Source organism: Bufo gargarizans, chromosome 3 (assembly GCF_014858855.1).
Source record: "Bufo gargarizans isolate SCDJY-AF-19 chromosome 3, ASM1485885v1, whole genome shotgun sequence".
NCBI classification, from domain to species: Eukaryota; Metazoa; Chordata; class Amphibia; order Anura; family Bufonidae; genus Bufo; species Bufo gargarizans.
This window is the reverse complement of record NC_058082.1, coordinates 506,796,612-506,814,468: the sequence shown is the minus strand read 5'-3', so window position 1 is coordinate 506,814,468 and position 17,857 is coordinate 506,796,612. Positions and strand designations below refer to the sequence as shown.

At 42.8% G+C, this 17,857-nt stretch overlaps 1 protein-coding gene across 1 annotated transcript in view; it reads left to right on the top strand.

The window, feature by feature from the left end:
* Nucleotides 1–17,262, top strand: part of LIMK1 (LIM domain kinase 1) — a 103,669-nt gene extending 86,407 nt beyond the window's left edge. Inside the window, 9 exon segments of the mRNA XM_044283927.1 lie at nucleotides 2,865–3,048; nucleotides 5,115–5,201; nucleotides 8,226–8,357; nucleotides 9,112–9,171; nucleotides 9,322–9,387; nucleotides 11,921–12,056; nucleotides 12,982–13,037; nucleotides 13,198–13,355; nucleotides 14,965–17,262. Coding sequence (XP_044139862.1) covers nucleotides 2,865–3,048; nucleotides 5,115–5,201; nucleotides 8,226–8,357; nucleotides 9,112–9,171; nucleotides 9,322–9,387; nucleotides 11,921–12,056; nucleotides 12,982–13,037; nucleotides 13,198–13,355; nucleotides 14,965–15,127 — 1,042 coding nt within the window. The 3' untranslated portion in view covers nucleotides 15,128–17,262.
* Nucleotides 17,263–17,857: the final 595 nt, after the last annotated feature.

The following is a 17,857-nucleotide window of genomic DNA, read 5'->3' as shown; positions in this document are numbered from 1 at the left end:
CAATGCAGTTTTCGAAGAAACGGGCAGGAATGGATCATAAACGGAGGACATGTGTAAAGGAAAGACTGAGATTCACTCCTGGGTTTAAAGGGAACCTGTCACTGGGATTTTGTGTATAGAGCTGAGGACATGGGCTGCTAGATGGCTGCTAGCACATCCGCAATACCCAGTCCCCATAGCTCTGTGTGCTTTTATTGTGTAAAAAACCCGATTTAATACATATGCAAATTAACCTGAGATGAGTCCTGTCCCTGACTCATCTAACAAACAGGACTCATCTCAGGTTAATTTGCATATTTATCAAATCAGGTTTTTTACACAATAAAAGCACACAGAGCTATGGGGACTGGGTATTCCCGATGTGCTAGCGGCCATCTAGCAACCCATGTCCTCAGCTCTAGACATTTAGTACGGCATATACAGTCTATGTGCTGGCTGTATTTATCTAACTGCTCCTTTGACGTGAACTCACAGCATCATAATGATTTATAATACTGTATGTTCCTGGCCGACCTCACGACTGCTGCACTCTGGACCTCTGCACTGTGCTCACGGCATTGTCAGTAATAGTGATGAGCGAATTGGTTCTATGTACAAATCAGATTCGTTCATTACAGTAATTTACCTGCCGTAGAGGAACTGTCCCTCTACTCCCGGTACATTGCACTTTTCACTATGCGGCCATTACATTTATAACCTTTAACAGCAGGCTTCCCGCACTTGTGGATGGTGTGGTACCAAGTCTTAGCAATGTAAAGAGGGTCTGATGGTGGGAGGGTAAATATTTTCACCATGTCTGTTTGACATGAACACCCCATATTTTACAAACCGGATTCCAAAAAAGTTGGGACACTATACAAATCGTGAATAAATACTGAATGCAATGATGTGGAGGTGCCAACTTCTAATATTTTATTCAGAATAGAACATAAATCACGGAACAAAAGTTTAAACTGAGAAAATGTACCATTTTAAGGGAAAAATATGTTGAATCAGAATTTCATGGTGTCAACAAATCCCCAAAAAGTTGGGACAAGGCCATTTTCTCCACTGTGTGGCATCTCCCCTTCTTCTTACAACACTCAACAGACGTCTGGGGACCGAGGAGACCAGTTTCTCAAGTTTAGAAATAGGAATGCTCTCCCATTCTTGTCTAATACAGGCCTCTAACTGTTCAATCGTCTTGGGCCTTCTTTGTTGCACCTTCCTCTTTATGATGCGCCAAATGTTCTCTATAGGTGAAAGATCTGGACTGCAGACTGGCCATTTCAGTACCCGGATCCTTCTCCTACGCAGCCATGATGTTGTGATTGATGCAGAATGTGGTCTGGCATTATCTTGTTAAAAAATGCAGGGTCTTCCCTGAAAGAGATGACGTCTGGATGGGAGCATATGTTGTTCTAGAACCTGAATATATTTTTCTGCATTGATGGTGCCTTTCCAGACATGCAAGCTGCCCATGCCACACGCACTCATGCAACCCCATACCATCAGAGATGCAGGCTTCTGAACTGAGCGTTGATAACAACTTGGGTTGTCCTTGTCCTCTTTGGTCCGGATGACACTGGCGTCCCAGATTTCCAAAAAGAACTTCGAATCGTGACTCGTCTGACCACAGAACAGTCTTCCATTTTGCCACACTCCATTTTAAATGATCCCTGGCCCAGTGAAAACGCCTGAGCTTGTGGATCTTGCTTAGAAATGGCTTCTTCTTTGCACTGTAGAGTTTCAGCTGGCAACGGCGGATGGCACGGTGGATTGTGTTCACTGACAATGGTTTCTGGAAGTATTCCTGAGCCCATTCTGTGATTTCCTTGTACAGTAGCATTCCTGTTTGTGGTGCAGTGTCGTTTAAGGGCCCGGAGATCACGGGCATCCAGTATGGTTTTACGGCCTTGACCCTTACGCACAGAGATTGTTCCAGATTCTCTGAATCTTCGGATGATGTTATGCACAGTTGATGATGATAGATGCAAAGTCTTTGCAATTTTTCGCTGGGTAACACCTTTCTGATATTGCTCCACTATCTTTCTGCGCAACATTGTGGGAATTGGTGATCCTCTACCCATCTTGGCTTCTGGGAGACACTGCCACTCTGAGAAGCTCTTTTTATACCCAATCATGTTGCCAATTGACCTAATTAGTGTTAATTGGTCTTCCAGCTCTTCGTTATGCTCAAATTTACTTTTTCCAGCCTCTTATTGCTACTTGTCCCAACTTTCTTGGGATTTGTTGACACCGTGAAATTTTGAATCAACGTATTTTTCCTTTAAAATGATACATTTACTCGGATTAAACGTTTGATCTGTGCATCTACGTTCTATTACAAATAAAATATTGACATTTGCCATCTCCACATCATTGCATTCAGTTTTTATTCACGATTTGTATAGTGTCCCAATTTTTTGTATATAAAATAAAATCCTTAACAACCCTGACTGCAGGGAGCGCTACCATAGCGGTGCTGATGCTGCAGTAAGAACCTGTGATAACATTGCTGTGGTAGAATAGCACTTCCAGTGGTATATTCTCTAGCAGTTGATGGCGTCTTGCTCCCTTTTCCTCTGCATCTCTGCAGTATCTTGGGGAAGTTCTCCTCATCCTTGCTCAGAGCATGGCCACCTATGCAAAGCATAGGAAGAGAGAGTGCTGCCAGTGGTACTGTGATCTATCACACAGCAGAGCAGTGTGAGGTCAGCACGGCAATCATCACACAGAGACACATTGATCTTACAGGCAGGAAATCAGTCTTTGGGGGGCCACCACCCAAAGCTATCCTCCATCTTATAAAGAACTACTACTTAAAGAAAATTAAGAGTTTTTATACTGGTATTTGATGTCTTTTTTACTTCTCCCATGTGAAGGCGTAGCTGCAGTATAGACAGATCACCTGGATCTAGCTGTGTGGGTTCCCCATCCTGCTCCAGAAGAGATATGTGTCGCTCTGAATCTGTCCGTGGTGTTACTGGATCACATCGTATATTCAGGTCCTCAGATCTCATCCCGGGAGAAGTGCTGGGAAGGGGCTGCTTTGGGCAGGCAATCAGGGTAAGTACCCAAGCAACAGGCAAGCCCCGTCCTATCCTGAAAAGATCCATCTATTGTGCTAGTTGAATCAGTACAGTGATCCCTCAAGATACAATGGCCTCAGGATACAATATTTTCAACATACAATAGTCTTTTCTGACCCATCGTAAGTTGAAACCAGACTCAGCATACAATGGCTCAGACTCAGATCCAACCAATCAAGGACACTTCGCTGGTGAAATAGCTGGATTAGTTGCTAGTTAGCAGCTATTCCTGACTGTTATATATAAGGACTTGTTCTATCTGTCTTAGTTATCTGCTTATTTTTCTTAAATCTTCATTTTCTCTTATCTTGGATTACATTTTCGGGCTTTGGAACCGATTACTCAACTTACAATGGTTTCACCATACAATGGTCCGCCTGGAACCAATTAATATTGTATCTTGAGTGACCACTGTATTACTCAACTTACAATGGTTTCACCATACAATGGTCCGCCTGGAACCAATTAATATTGTATCTTGAGTGACCACTGTGCTAAGATTTTTTAAATTTTTATTATTAATGTAATGTATTGTATGAGATGTAATATTCTCTGAATACGTTTATCTTATACTGTAGGGCTGCAGTAAACGATTATTTTAGTAATCGAGTATTCTATTGGGTAGTTTTTACGATTAATCGAGTAATCTAATAAGAAAAAATGAATTAATAGACTGTTTTCCTTTATAAAAACTCATCAGACCCCCTTACATCAGTCTTCAACACTCTTTGTTCCCCCCTGTGCGATCAGCCCAAGTGCATCAGTTCCCGCATCGCCATCAGCTCCACTATTCCCCCCAGTGCCATCAGCTCCCCCCCCACCCCAGTGCCATTAGCTCCGTTCCCCCAGTGCCATCAGCTCCCCCCCACCCCAGTGCCTTCAGCTCCACTCCCCCAGTGCCATCAGCCCCTCCATGCCATCCATTGCCATGTCTCCCACTCCCCCAGTGCCATCAGATCAGCCCGTCCATGTCCCCCACTACCCCAGTGCCATCAGATCAGCCCCTCCATGTCCCCCAGTGCTATCAGATCATCTCCTCCATGTCCCCCAGTGCCATCAGATCATCCCCTCCATGTCCCCCATTGCCAGCAGATCAGCCCCTCCATGTCCCCCAGTGCCATCAGATCAGCCCCTCCATGTCTCCCAGTGCCATCAGATCAGCCCCTCCATGTCCCCCAGTGCCATCAGATCAGCCCCTCCATGTCCCCACCCGCCCAGTGCCATCAGATCAGCCCCTCCATGTCCCCCAGTGCCATCAGATCATCCCCTCCATGTCCCCCAGTGCCATCAGATCATCCCCTCCATGTCCCCCATTGCCATCAGATCAGCCCCTCCATGTCCCCTAGTGCCATCAGATCAGCCCCTCCATGTCCCCTAGTGCCATCAGATCAGCCCCTCCATGTCCCCCAGTGCCATCAGATCAACCCCTCCATGTCCCCCAGTGCCATAAGATCAGCCCCTCCATGTCCCCACTCGCCCAGTGCCATCAGATCAGCCCCTCCATGTCCCCCACTGCCATCTTCCCCTCCATGCTATCCATTGCTGGCTGTCCCCCTTCAGTGCCATGTCCCCAGCGCCAGTGAAATAAAATACTTACCTTTCCTGTAGGGGCACCGCTCCACAGCCCCTTCCTCTTCTTTTCCGCACGCTGCACTGGATCCTTATGTGCACTATGACCTGATGATGCGTCAAGATCCAGTGCAGTGCGGTAAGGGCCGGCGGGTGACTACGGAGCGGTAAGTAATAGCAAGCGCTTCACTCCCGCATCAAGGAATTTTTTTGTGTCGAATTACTCGATTCAATCGAGTAATCGTTTCAGTCCTATTATACTGTATATCTGTTCTTTATAAATGCCCGGATATATGGTCTACGCCAAATGATATATCAATAAAAATATAATGGGGGAGATTTGCCATTACTGATTGACCATGCCAGTTCTGTGCCATTGTCTATTCATCGTGTGGCCTAAACGCCATATTTTTGTATGTATTTATAGCTGAAGCTGGCATTAATACATAAGCCTGTGTTTCTCTTGCTCTTCAGGTTACTCATCGTCTGACTGGTGAAGTGATGGTGATGAAGGAATTAATTAGATTTGATGAAGAGACACAAAGAGCCTTTTTAAAAGAGGCAAGTATTTTCTAAGGGTACGACCAAACGCAGTTGCGATGTGGTGGCGCTTAAGTACTGTGCAGCCACTCAAGCCGCAGCCGGCTCTAGTGAAGCCACCACCAATGAGATGAGAGGGGGGAATGGACCAGGAGCATCTGTGGGGCACCAGTTCAAGTTATGACATCACAGGGGTTATGAACTGTTCACCTTAAGGACCAGGTCGTTTTTTGGAAATTTGACATATCACTTTGTGGTAATAACTTCGGAATGCTTTTACTTATTCAAACTATTCTGAGATTTTTTTCTCGCGATACATTGTACTTCATGATAGTGGAAAATTTGAGTCGATATAATTTACCTTTGTTTATTAAAAAATCTAACATTTACAGAAAATTTGGAAAAACTTTGCAGCATGAGGTGATGGTTTGATTAGTACTATTTTGGGGTAAATACAACTTTTTGATCATTTGGTATTACTCTTTTTGTGATGTAAGGTGACAAGGTAGTTTGTGTGATATTTTTATAGAGCAGGTTGTTATGGATGCGGCGATACCTAATTTGTCTATTTTTTATATTTATTTCTTATGTAGGATCATTTTTTTTGCAGGATAAGATGACGGTTTGCTGAGTACCATTTTTGGGTACATATGACTTATTTATCGCTTGGTTTTGCACATTTTGTGATGGCTTGAAAATTAGTTGTTTTTTTTAGTTTTTTTTACGGCGTTCACCAGATTGGTTGGATCCTATAATATTTTTATAGAGCAGGTTGTTACGGACGCGGTGATACCCAATATGTCTGTATTTTTTAGTTTTTTTATATTTCTTTTTTTTTACTTGAAACTTTTTTATTTTTATCGTTAAACACTTTTATGTTACTCTTTTATTTTTGTCCCACTATGGGACTTCAACATTTTTAAAGTTTGATCCCTGTTACAATGCAGTACAATTGACTATCAGTGTAATACACTGATAGTTTGCCTATGAGACCCTGTCTGAGGGCTGGGCCTCATAGGCCAACGTAGCTGCCAGGCCCCAAGGCCTTTGAAAGGCTTGGGGCTGCCATGGCAACCATCGGGTCCCTGTCACAGCAGTGCGGGGACCCGATGGATCAGGAGAGGGAGTACGAACCTCCCATATGCCGCGGTCAGCGCTGACCGCGGAATATGAGGGGTAAATCCACTGGCATCGGTGTTATCACCGATGCTGGCGGATGCAGCAGGGTTCCGGGTGTCAGTAACAGCCGGACCCCTGCCGCTGATAGTGGCACTGCATGTGGGGCAGGGAAAGGACCGCAGGACGAGAATGCTCGCCCTGGGGAAAAAAGTACTGGCAATTTAGGACGAGAATTCTCATCCTGGGTCCTTAAGGTGTTAAATGTGTTATGCCATGAGTACTGCAAAAAATTATATTCAGACATCATATAGTACATGACAGTCTTGGTCTAACAAAGCTAGAACCAGCCCTGTACCTCACATGGATCCAGAGATCTCTTCATTCACTGCTGTACTAGATTTATTTCAAGCTACAGCTAAGGGGAGTGTTCTTTCATCTGCACCTCTCTCCTTATCACAGCTCAGGAGGCAGTTGAAGGATAAGGCCTCATGCACACGACCGTTGTTGTGTTCCGTTCCGCAAAATGGGGTTCCGTTGTTCCGTGATCCGTTTTTGTTTTCGTGTGTCTTCCTTTATTTTTGGAGGATCACCAGACATGAAGGAAAGTAAAAAAAAGTCTAAGTCAAGTTTGCCATGCAAATGATAGGAAAAAAAACGTCCGCGGACGCGGGTGACAATCTTGTGTACCTCCTCGTTTTTTCACAGTCCCATTGACTTGAATGGGTCCGCGAACCGTTTTCCGTGAAAAAAATAGGACAGGTTATATTTTTTGGACTGGACTAGAACCACGGATCACGGACGTGGATGACAAATGGTGCATTAGCCGAGTTTTCAACGGACCCATTGAAAGTCAATGGGTCCGCAGAAAATCACGAAATACGGAACAACAGACACGGAATGAAACAACGGTCGTGTGCATGAGGCCTAATACTGAGCATGTGTCCACCTCAGCAAGGTGGACAGAGAAATAAGAAAAGGAACAAACAGGTGGCGCTATACAGATACATTTTATTGAATAACTCCATGGCTATACTAAATTGTGAACTGCATGTAAATACAAAAGTATTCAGATTTGAAAACTGCAGATTTTTTTTTTTTTTTCGTGGGACAATTTCTTCACGGTTCCAAACAGGTGGTGATGGCATAAGTAAGAATGTTGTTAGTAGCACCCTTGAAAGGGGTGCTGGCCCTATAAATTTAGCACTGGGACCAACAGCCATTTTGGGATTGAATGACCTACCGTATATCGGAATCGTGAGGCTTTCACTTTAAAGGAATTGACCACTTTCTGGTTACTGTTGACCAATGTGTTTGTGAGATGATTACATGGCACTTACTAATATAATCTTTATTGAAATTCTGCCCCATTTTCTATATTTCATAAGGTATGACCCCTTGTGAACAGTCCTGTCCATAAGATGGCTGCTGATGGAAAGTCATGTGATCAGGCAAATCACCTCCATGTGATGCCTCCTCCATTCAAACACACTGCACCTGCCATCTGTGCTTGTTCTACTGGAAGTTCGGTGCAGGTGCAGTGTGTTTGAAATGGAGGAGACATCACATGGAGGTGATTTGCCTGGTCAGATGACCCTCCATCAGCGGCCATCTTATGGGCAGGACCTGTGTGTGGACAGCAGAAAAGACATTGTAAACAAGGGGGCATATCTTATGAAATATAGAAAATGGGGCAGAATTTCAACAAAGACTATATTAGTAAGTGCCATATAATCATCTCACAACCACATTGGTCAACAGTAACCAGAAAGAGGCCAACCCCTTTAAGGCACCACAGTCTTGATGATGCCATAGGTGTGATTCCACAGGGGCCAGCATCATTGAATTGGGTGAATTCAGGGGGACATGTACTTCTTTGTGTAATAAATTTAATACATGATCCCTCGTTTATTTTCTTTTGTCCTGAAGGTGAAGGTAATGCGTTGTCTGGAGCACCCTAACGTCCTGAGGTTTATAGGGGTACTTTACAAGGACAAGAGATTGAATTTCATTACAGAATACATCCCTGGAGGGACCCTGCGGCAGGTGATAAAGGGGATGGTACGTGAATTCCAATTCCTTCCATTAAACAGGCTTTCACCTACTCCATGAGAGTCTACTGTGTGTCACATATCTTTATAATATACCAACACCTCAAAAGTGCTGGTGGCAATTATTATTCCAGACTAGAAAGTGACTCGATTTCCTCATCCTTCTTCTGCATTGAGTACTTTGAGGCTACAATAATATGTACATTCAGTGCATCCAAATTGTATGTAATTATGTACAGTATGAAGGAACCATAAGTCATAGCATTTGGAAATTGACATTTTTCAAAACTGGTGCAATGGAAAACTGATCCTTTCATTTTCCAAAGGAGCTCTGAAAAATGAATGGTGAAATCTGATTGGTTGCCATGGGCAACTAAACTAGTCCCCCAAAGTATGTTAACATAAGCCATGAAATAATTTTTTTTTTTTTGTTTGCTAAGTCTGGGTTCACATCACGTTTTTTCCATCCATTTAATGTGTACAAAATCGTATACGTTAAACGGATGCCTCAGACGGATGCCATACAGTGTCATCCGTGCACCATAGAGTTCTATTGTAAAGAAAAGTATACTTTTTTTTACTATTGTAAAAAAAAAAAAAAAAAAAGTATACATTTTTTACTGGACTCTGCAGGATACAAGAACATGGTGTGCTGCGTTTTTCTATCCTTTTTTTCCTAATGTATACGTCAAACGGAAGCACCCACCCTAAATCACAAAATGTTTATTAGCACACAGGTAATTTAGCATTCCTTTTGCTTTTAGGATGCTCAATGTCCCTGGAGCCAGAGAGTTATTTTTGCGAGAGATATAGCAGCCGGAATGGTGAGATTTTTTCTTTCTAGCTGTCTATCTTCTATTATCTATCTATGTCTGTCTATCTGCCTGTATCTATCTAATATCTGTTTCATATTCATTTGATAGTTTGTCCCTTCACATTCAGTATTTCTAATAAATGTACATGATTGCTTCTAGACCTACCTCCACTCTATGAATATAATTCATCGGGACTTGAATTCTCACAACTGCCTTGTACGAGAGGTAAGACTAACCTAAAATGTTATTACACACTGTGCACATGGAGCATATTCTCCTCTTTAGGCTATTGTAGACTGTACTGAATAGTCAACATTGAAGCAGGGTCAGCATCACTGGGCTTGAGAACAGGGGCATTACAATCTTGGTAAAAATTTTACACTTGCCAACCAAAAGGTGGCCATACAGGTGCATCTCAATAAATTAGAATATCATCTAAAAGTTTATTTATTTCAGTAATTCAGTTCAGAAGGTGAAACTCACATATGATATAGATTCATTACTCACAGAGTGATGTATTTCAAGTGTTTATTTCTTTTAATGTTGATGATTATGGCTTACAGCTAATGAAAACCCAAACTGGTCCCTCAGTCTGGTTCAGTAGGCTACACAGTCATGGAGAAGACTGCTGACTTGACAGTTGTCCAGAAGACAGTCATTGACACCCTCCCCAAGGAGGGTATGCCACAAAAGGTCATTGCTAAAGAAGCTGACTGGTCACAGAGTGCTGTATCCAAGCATATTAATAGAAAGTTGAGTGTAAGGGAAAAGTATGGTAGAAAAAGTTGCACAAGCAACAGGGATAACCACAGCTTTGGAAGCATTGTCATCAAATGGCCGTTCAAGAATTTGGGGAAAATTCACAAGGAGTGGACTGTGGCTGGAGTCAGTGCGTCAAGTGCCACCAAAACAGATTTGTCTAGGACATGGGCTACAACTGTCACATTCCTTGTGTGAAGCCACTCATGACCCAGAGACAACGTCAGAAGTGTCTTACCTGGACTAATCGAATTTACATATGACTATACATTACGACTATATGTAAATAGGATACGGTATATTGAATAATACGCCCATGACTTGCTAAGTGGGTCATTATTTGTTTATGTTACCTGGACTAAGGAGAAAAAGGACTGGGCTGTTGCTCAGTGGTCCAAAGTCCTGTTTTCAGATGAAAGGAAATCTGGCATTTTATTTGGAAATCAAGAGTCTGAAGAAAGCGCGGACGGACACACAATCCAAGTTGCTTGAGGTCCAGTGTGCCGTTTCCACAGTCAGTGATAGTTTGGGGAGCTATGTCATCTGGTGGTGTTGGTCCACTGTGTTATATCATGTCCAAAATCTGTGCAGCCGTCTACCAGGAAATTTTAGAGCACTTAATGCTTCCCTCTGCTGACAAGCTTTATGGAGATGCTGATTTAATTTTCCAGAAGGACCTGGCACCTGCCCAAATTGCCAAAAGTACCAATACCTGGCTTAATAACCACAGTATCACTGTGCTTGATTGGCCAGCAAACTCGCCTGACCTTATCCCCATAGAGAATTTATGACAGACACTAGACCCAACAATGCAGACGAACCGAAAGCTGGTATCAAAACAACCTGGGCTTCCATAACACCTCAGCAGTGGCACAGGCTGCTCACCTCCATGCCACACTGCATTGATACATTAATTCATGCAAAAGGAGCCCTGGGCAAGTACTGAGTGCATATACTGTACATACTATTCAGTAGGCCAACATTTGGAGCATTTGTTTATTATTGCATTGTACTCATTTTGAGCTAAAAATTATTTTTCTAATTGGTCTTTAATAAAAATATGGCATCCTTTTTTCTGTAAAGAGCAAAATGCTCTAGTAGCACTCTGGATTTTCAGTCTTTTCCACTCCTTATCTCTTCTCTCTGACATTATAAACCTTCTTTATAGCTCAGGTCTTATCTTACTGATAAGAATGTGGCTTAAATAAGTGTTTATAACCTCTCAGTAGTTTAGAGATAAGGCTTATTAGATGACTGTCACAAAGTGAAAGTCCGTCACACAGCTAGAAAAACTGTTAACCCTTTGTGACAGAACAGCTCAATATTTTTATTAAAGGCCAAAAATGAGTAACATGCAATCATAAGAAAAATTGCCTCTGAAGGTGTACATAGCCTTTAATTTATTGAGATGCACCTGTACACATTAGAGAGGAGTGAACAAGAGTTTTGCAGACACAGCCGTAGACATTGTAGTCTATATTACAGTTCTTCATGTTGGCTGTAAATGTTTATTTAGACCAGGAGAAGAATCTTTCTGGGAACTTTCTTTCAAAGAAAGATATTTCATCCACAAACCACTATTGTCTGAATGTTGGATGAAAATTTCAAACATGACCAACTTTTCAGATGATGATGTTGTCAAGAATCAGCTAGAACAATCGTTTGTTGATAAACCCAATGAACAATCAGTTTTCATAGTTCGTTTTGATGAGCTTTTTGTGTAGGTGTATGGCTACCTTAATGGTGGCATAGACAGAGCGTCCACAGTGACTGTGTCTGCCCTGCCAGGAAGGCTGTTTGTATACCCAAGAAGATGGGTGTATATAATTTCTGTGTTAAAATTGTCCTGCAATCAGGTACCAGTTGTTTAGACCCCCAAGTTCTTTAGACTAGTGGCAGCAGTTTTTTTAACATGACTTTGTGCTTATTATAAGTAAAGTCACCATGTACATTTCTTTGATCCTGCGCAAAACCATACACCCTTGTCTCTGGCATTTAGGATGGCAGCCTTGTGGTGGCAGATTTTGGTTTGGCACGATTAGTAACAGATGAGGCTCGGGACCTCCGAAAAGACCGAAGGAAACGCTATACTGTGGTGGGTAATCCATACTGGATGGCACCAGAAATGATAAATGGTAAGAATAAAATTACAATACGTATCATGTCCTATATAAACTGTAAAGGTAGATGGTAAGATCTTACAAAAACAGTGTAAAAAGTGAGGTTCATGTATATATTAAATCTGAAAATTACGTATTAAAGGGGTGGTCAGAGATCATAAAAAATATGGGAAGAGGCAGGCAAAGTGATAAAATAACAAGAGAACCAATACCCTTCTGTTAGATTCCACTCCACTTCAATGCCTGACTGTCTTTGCTTACTCGTCTACAGCAATGACATTCGTGTCTAATCACTGACTGCTGCAGCCAGTCACTGCCTGAGAGGTTTAGGGCACGAGACCACTTGAGGCTTGACATTGGCTGCAGTGGTCACGTGGATAGACTAGTGTGTCATCATCATCAAGCAAAGACCTTCAGGTGGAACAAAAGCAATGACTTAGGAGTGGGGTGGAAACAGGTCACTATTAGTTCTTTCTCACATTCCCTTCTTTTGCCATTTTTTATGATCTCGGACAACCCCTTTAAAGTTTGTCATGCCTGCAGTGTCAGACTGAAGTAACGGGGGTCTACCAGAGGACCCACTGTCAGCTTTCTAAACCAATTTCATGTCTCCTTTTCATTTTGTTGTATACAGTGCTACAGTGCTATGTTCAATGCATACAGGCCATGTCACCAATTAGCATTAAGTTTTTTGTTTGTGCAATAACCCCCAAAAAAGTTGATAAACCCCCTCCTACTTGTGGGACACGTTATAATATCAGATACTGGGCCCACCAGGGGATCCTTTTTCCTCATTATACTGCATTGTACTTTACATTTAGAAATAAAAATGCATAGAATATGCTTAGACAATAGTATGAGAGTTCAGAGGGCCACAGATAGCTGCTCCATGCTGAGGGTTCAGCCAAACAATGTCTCAGCTACTTTTTTCATTTTACAGGAAGAAGTTATGATGAATCTGTAGATGTTTTCTCCTTTGGGATTGTTCTCTGTGAGGTAATCTCATATATTTTTGCTTTTCTAGCCTCTTACCTTTTATTTGGCTTTATACCGTAACAGATCTATACACACTAGTGATGCTGAGACATTATATTTTCTGCACTTACCAGAACTGTCCAGGGCTTATCCATCTTTCTTCTCATCACTTCTACCTTAGATTATTGGCCGTGTGAGTGCAGACCCGGATTATCTTCCTCGCACCATGGATTTTGGGTTGAATGTCTGTGCCTTCTTGGATCGCTTTTGTCCTACAAATTGCCCACCCGGGTTCTTTCCCAGTGCAGTATTATGCTGTGATTTAGACCCTGAAAAACGGTAGGCTACTGCTTTACTGCTGGTGAAGACAAACCATTTGTAATGACATAGTCGAATATTGACATCTATCTACAGGACGACTCAACATCAGATATTTTATGATGGCATCTTTGACAGCAACTTTAAGTGGCACTGTACTTTCAGTAAGCTTTTGATATGTCATAGGGATAGTTTAGATCTTTGTGGGTCTGAGCGCTGAGACCCTTACCGATCTCTAGCATGGATCTCGCTGCAGGACAGGAAGCAAGACTGACTCAATAGAAAGCCTATGGCCCTGTCTTGTGCAGCCAGGAGAGAGAGAGAGCGCTAAGTGCATGCTTCTCTCCTTGTTCTAGAGATCGTGGAGGTCTCAGCATTCAGACCCCCACCAATCTTAACTTTTGATATGTCCCTATGACATTTTAAAAGTTTACTGAAAGTACAGTGCCCCTTTAAGGCTACTTTCACACTAGCGTTCGATCGGATCCGTTCTGAACGGATCCGATCATATTAATGCAGACGGAGGCTCCGTTCAGTACGGATCCGTCTGCATTAATAACTTAGAAAAAATTCTAAGTGTGAAAGTAGCCTGAGCGGATCCGTTCAGACTTTCAATGTAAAGTCAATGGGGGACGGATCCGCTTGAAGATTGAGCCATATGGTGACATCTTCAAGCGGATCCGTTCCCATTGACTTACATTGTAAGTCTGAACGGATCCGCACGGCCAGGCGGACAGCTGAACGCTGCAAGCAGCGTTCAGCTGTCCGCCTGTCCGTGCGGAGGCGAGCGGAGCGGAGGCTGAACGCCGCCAGACTGATGCAGTCTGAGCGGATCCGCTCCATTCAGACTGCATCAGGGCTGGACGGAGGCGTTCGGGTCCGCTCGTGAGCCCCTTCAAATGGAGCTCACGAACGGACCCATGAACGCTAGTGTGAAAGTAGCCTAAGCTTTATGCTTCATTCATCCATGCATCCACTGTGGACATTGCCATCGTTTTCGGAGAAGGTGCAGAATAAGGTGACTGTTTATTTTAAGGAAGTGTTTGCATCTCACATCAAGTTACATAGGGACTCATGGGAAACAATTATTTACCAGTCCAGCCACAAATTGGAATAAGGTCTCTACCCAGATTTGGGCATCCCAATACTTACCATCACACCATATGCTTGGTGGTGGCTGAAAATGAAATCTTCTCCCAAGCAGTTGTTTCTCATTTTCCCCTGTATTTGATGCAGTCATTTTGCACTCTACCTTCACAAGTTTTTCTGACCTGCTGGTGAAGAGAACAATTTCGCTAGCACCACCTTGTGGAAGTGGCTCCCTATGAGTCAAAATTCGACCCAGCGCCCTTCCTAAGCCTGACCTAACACATGATGTTGCCACAACCATGATTTATGAATGTGATGTGGTCTCCTCAGATCATAGAACCTTGTCTTTTGTTAAACTATACCCGATCAGGTCCTTTTCATTTGATTTTCTTCAATAAAATTCCTCTCTCTTCTTATTTGGGAGCGACACACAGTTAACATCTTTTTCTGCTCATCGGAGTAACAAAAAAACTGATTAAATTCAGTATGATTTACATATTACGGCATTAAATCATTTCTTTTACCCTTCCATCTCTTATAGGCCAAGTTTCTCGCAGCTACAGCTCTGGTTGGATTCACTCCTCAGGCACCTGAATTTGCAGCTGCCTCTGAGCTCACATCTTGAGCAGCTGGAGAAAGGGTTTTGGGACATTTACAGAAGAGGAGATAGTACCTTGCATGAACATCCCGAAGTCCCAGAATAACATCAGCTTCAAGGATAAAGGAAACCCTATGGAGATAACTCAACTTGTGTGTGTTTGTGAGGAGCTCATACTGCTTACCGTGCACGGATTGGGGACCCTTTCCCTACATCCTTGATTTGAGAACGGGTCCTGCTGTGCCAGCAAGTTGTTGCCACTGACTGTGTGGGGAATCCAAAGATGATGTCGTTCCACTTGGTGCCTACCGCGTTAAGTGAGCTTGTAATGGTTCTTGGACTGGCAGAGAGGAACCTGGTTTTTTTATGTGGCACTTTGTAAACTATTTGCGGCTCTGGTAATGAATATATGTTGTCCTTCAGGGCGTCATTACATCACCTCCTCCTTGCATGACGTCCTCCTTTTCTGACCACCTTTCTGTTCAAAGGAGCATTCTGCACCTTGTGTAAATACTCATCTGTATATGCAGACTGTGCATAGCTTTCTGTACATAGCCTCCCAACGTCTGTGACTTTAGCCTGTTGTCCTTGATGACTTGTTCTCGTTGCCAAGAAGAGACTACTGGTTTCGCTGTCAGCCCAGAGCAGGCTTGGTCTTTATGATAGGACCAGAATGCACTCGGGCAGAGGACAGTCACACATCTGTGAAGTAGGCCTCCCTGTCTTACACGCAAAGAAGACATCTTCTCATTTTATTTCATGTTATTTGTCTACACACTTAGCACTTATAGATTGGTTCTCAGCTTTTGAAAGCACCAGCATTCTTATGTCTACACATCGTTACTGTTGATATATGCAGCACCCATAGGCGACTGTATACGCACGAGTGCTAAGAGGACTTCTACCGGCCTCTTCTGTGTTAGTTTTACTGTAGCTTATAAAGGCACCTACTGTTCTGATGTGACCATATATTTACCGTTAGGTTTAGTACTGAAAGGCCAGTATGATGCATACATCGTATGTAATAGATGTGCAGCTACTAGAGAAGAAACAGCTTTCCTATAAGTGATTGATCTGAAGCTTTTGCAGGCTTCCTCCATTTTTCATTTCCCTTGTCTGCAGTGTTCTATAAGTGCACTTCATAGTCATTTCCATGTTGTGTACAGCACCCCCTAGTGTGCATTTTTCTCAGTGTAGCAGTTTTGCACATTTAAAAATAATCTACATTTTTGCCTTATGTATGAGGAAAACATTTTTCTTTTATAGAACATTAATGCAGTTTCCTTGATACAGTTTTGGCCTTAGATTTTTACTTTTGAGTTACTGAAAATATTTCATCTCCTCCTCACCTCACAAACATATTCTGTCATACTGAATGTAGGTTTGCAGAGTCTGATACTGCAGGATTTTGCAACCCAAGCTCCCTCCGTACACCTTTGCTCGGTTTTCCTTCCTTTGAGGGATATCTGGCTTTCACTGTGTTGAAGACCCATAACTGGGGCTCCACAATTATTTTGCATATTTCTGTACACAAGAGGGCAGTGTTGCGCTCGGCATCTTATTTAGAATCATTGACTTTCATTGCCAGTGTGTCAAACTGGCTAAGGGTCCTTTTACGAAGGCAGATAATCTACCCATAACGAGCACTAATCAATGAAATAGCAAGTTGATCGGCGCTGGTCATCCGCCATTTAGATGCAGCCTTCATCATACCGTTTGGGGATGAATGATCAGTAAAACGATTGTTTATCCCCATATAGTTTGCCACTGTGGTCGGTATGCTGATTCTTATGCTTGCGTAAAAGATGTGATCAGCCAACAAATGATCTTTCGGCTGATTGACGGCCATATTTACACGGGGCAGAGATCAGGAATGAACATTGATATGAACATTTGTTCAGCCCATCATCATCTCGTGTAAAAGGGCCTTCACGGGGTTGTCTAGGATTTTACTATTGATGGCCATTCTCAAGACAGGCCATCCATATGTAATAGGTGGGGATATGGTACCTCACATACCTGCCAATCGGCTGTTAAGGAGCAGCTCTGGTGCTGGTCATGGAGCAGGATAGTGCAAAGCTGCTCCCTCTCACTTAAAAGAGTTATTCAAAGTTCAATGTAAAAAATGAAAATCATACACAATCTCCATGACAACCTCTTTCTAACAAAGCTCGAACCAGCCCTGTACCTCACATGGATCTAGACATCTACCCCTAGATTTATTTCAAGCTGGCAGCTTGTGGGGTGTCCTTTCTTCTCAGGGGTGTGTTCTTTCTGCTGCAGCTGGTAACAGTTGAAGGATGGAACTGAGCATGTGCGTCCACCTAAATAAGCAGGACAGAGAAATTAGAAAAATTTGATTGTTAGAAATTAGAAAAGGAGCAAACAGCAGGCGCTATACAGATAGATTTCATTGAATAACTCAGTAGCTATAAAACATTTTTAATGACATGAAATTACAAATGTATTCAGATCCAGCTTCTGGTTTGAAAATTGTAGAATATCTTTCGTGAGACTACCCCTTTAAGTGAGAGCATAGCTGCAGTAACCAGCTTTGTCCACCATACAGTGGACGGAACTGAGTAGTTTTGACGCTGTCTTCTGTCACCAGAGCTACTGCACATCAGCGATCAGACAGTGATGACTTATGCAGAGGATAGGCCATCAATAGTAATATCCTGGACAAACCCTTTAAGGCTGTAACAAGTCGGCTGCCTGGGAATATATCCTAAAACTGCCCATATATACTTGAATTTTTTTTCATGCGATCCTGTAAATTTTGCTAGGATCTGCTAACAATCTAATGTCTGTGTGGGCAGCTAGACTTTCATTTGAT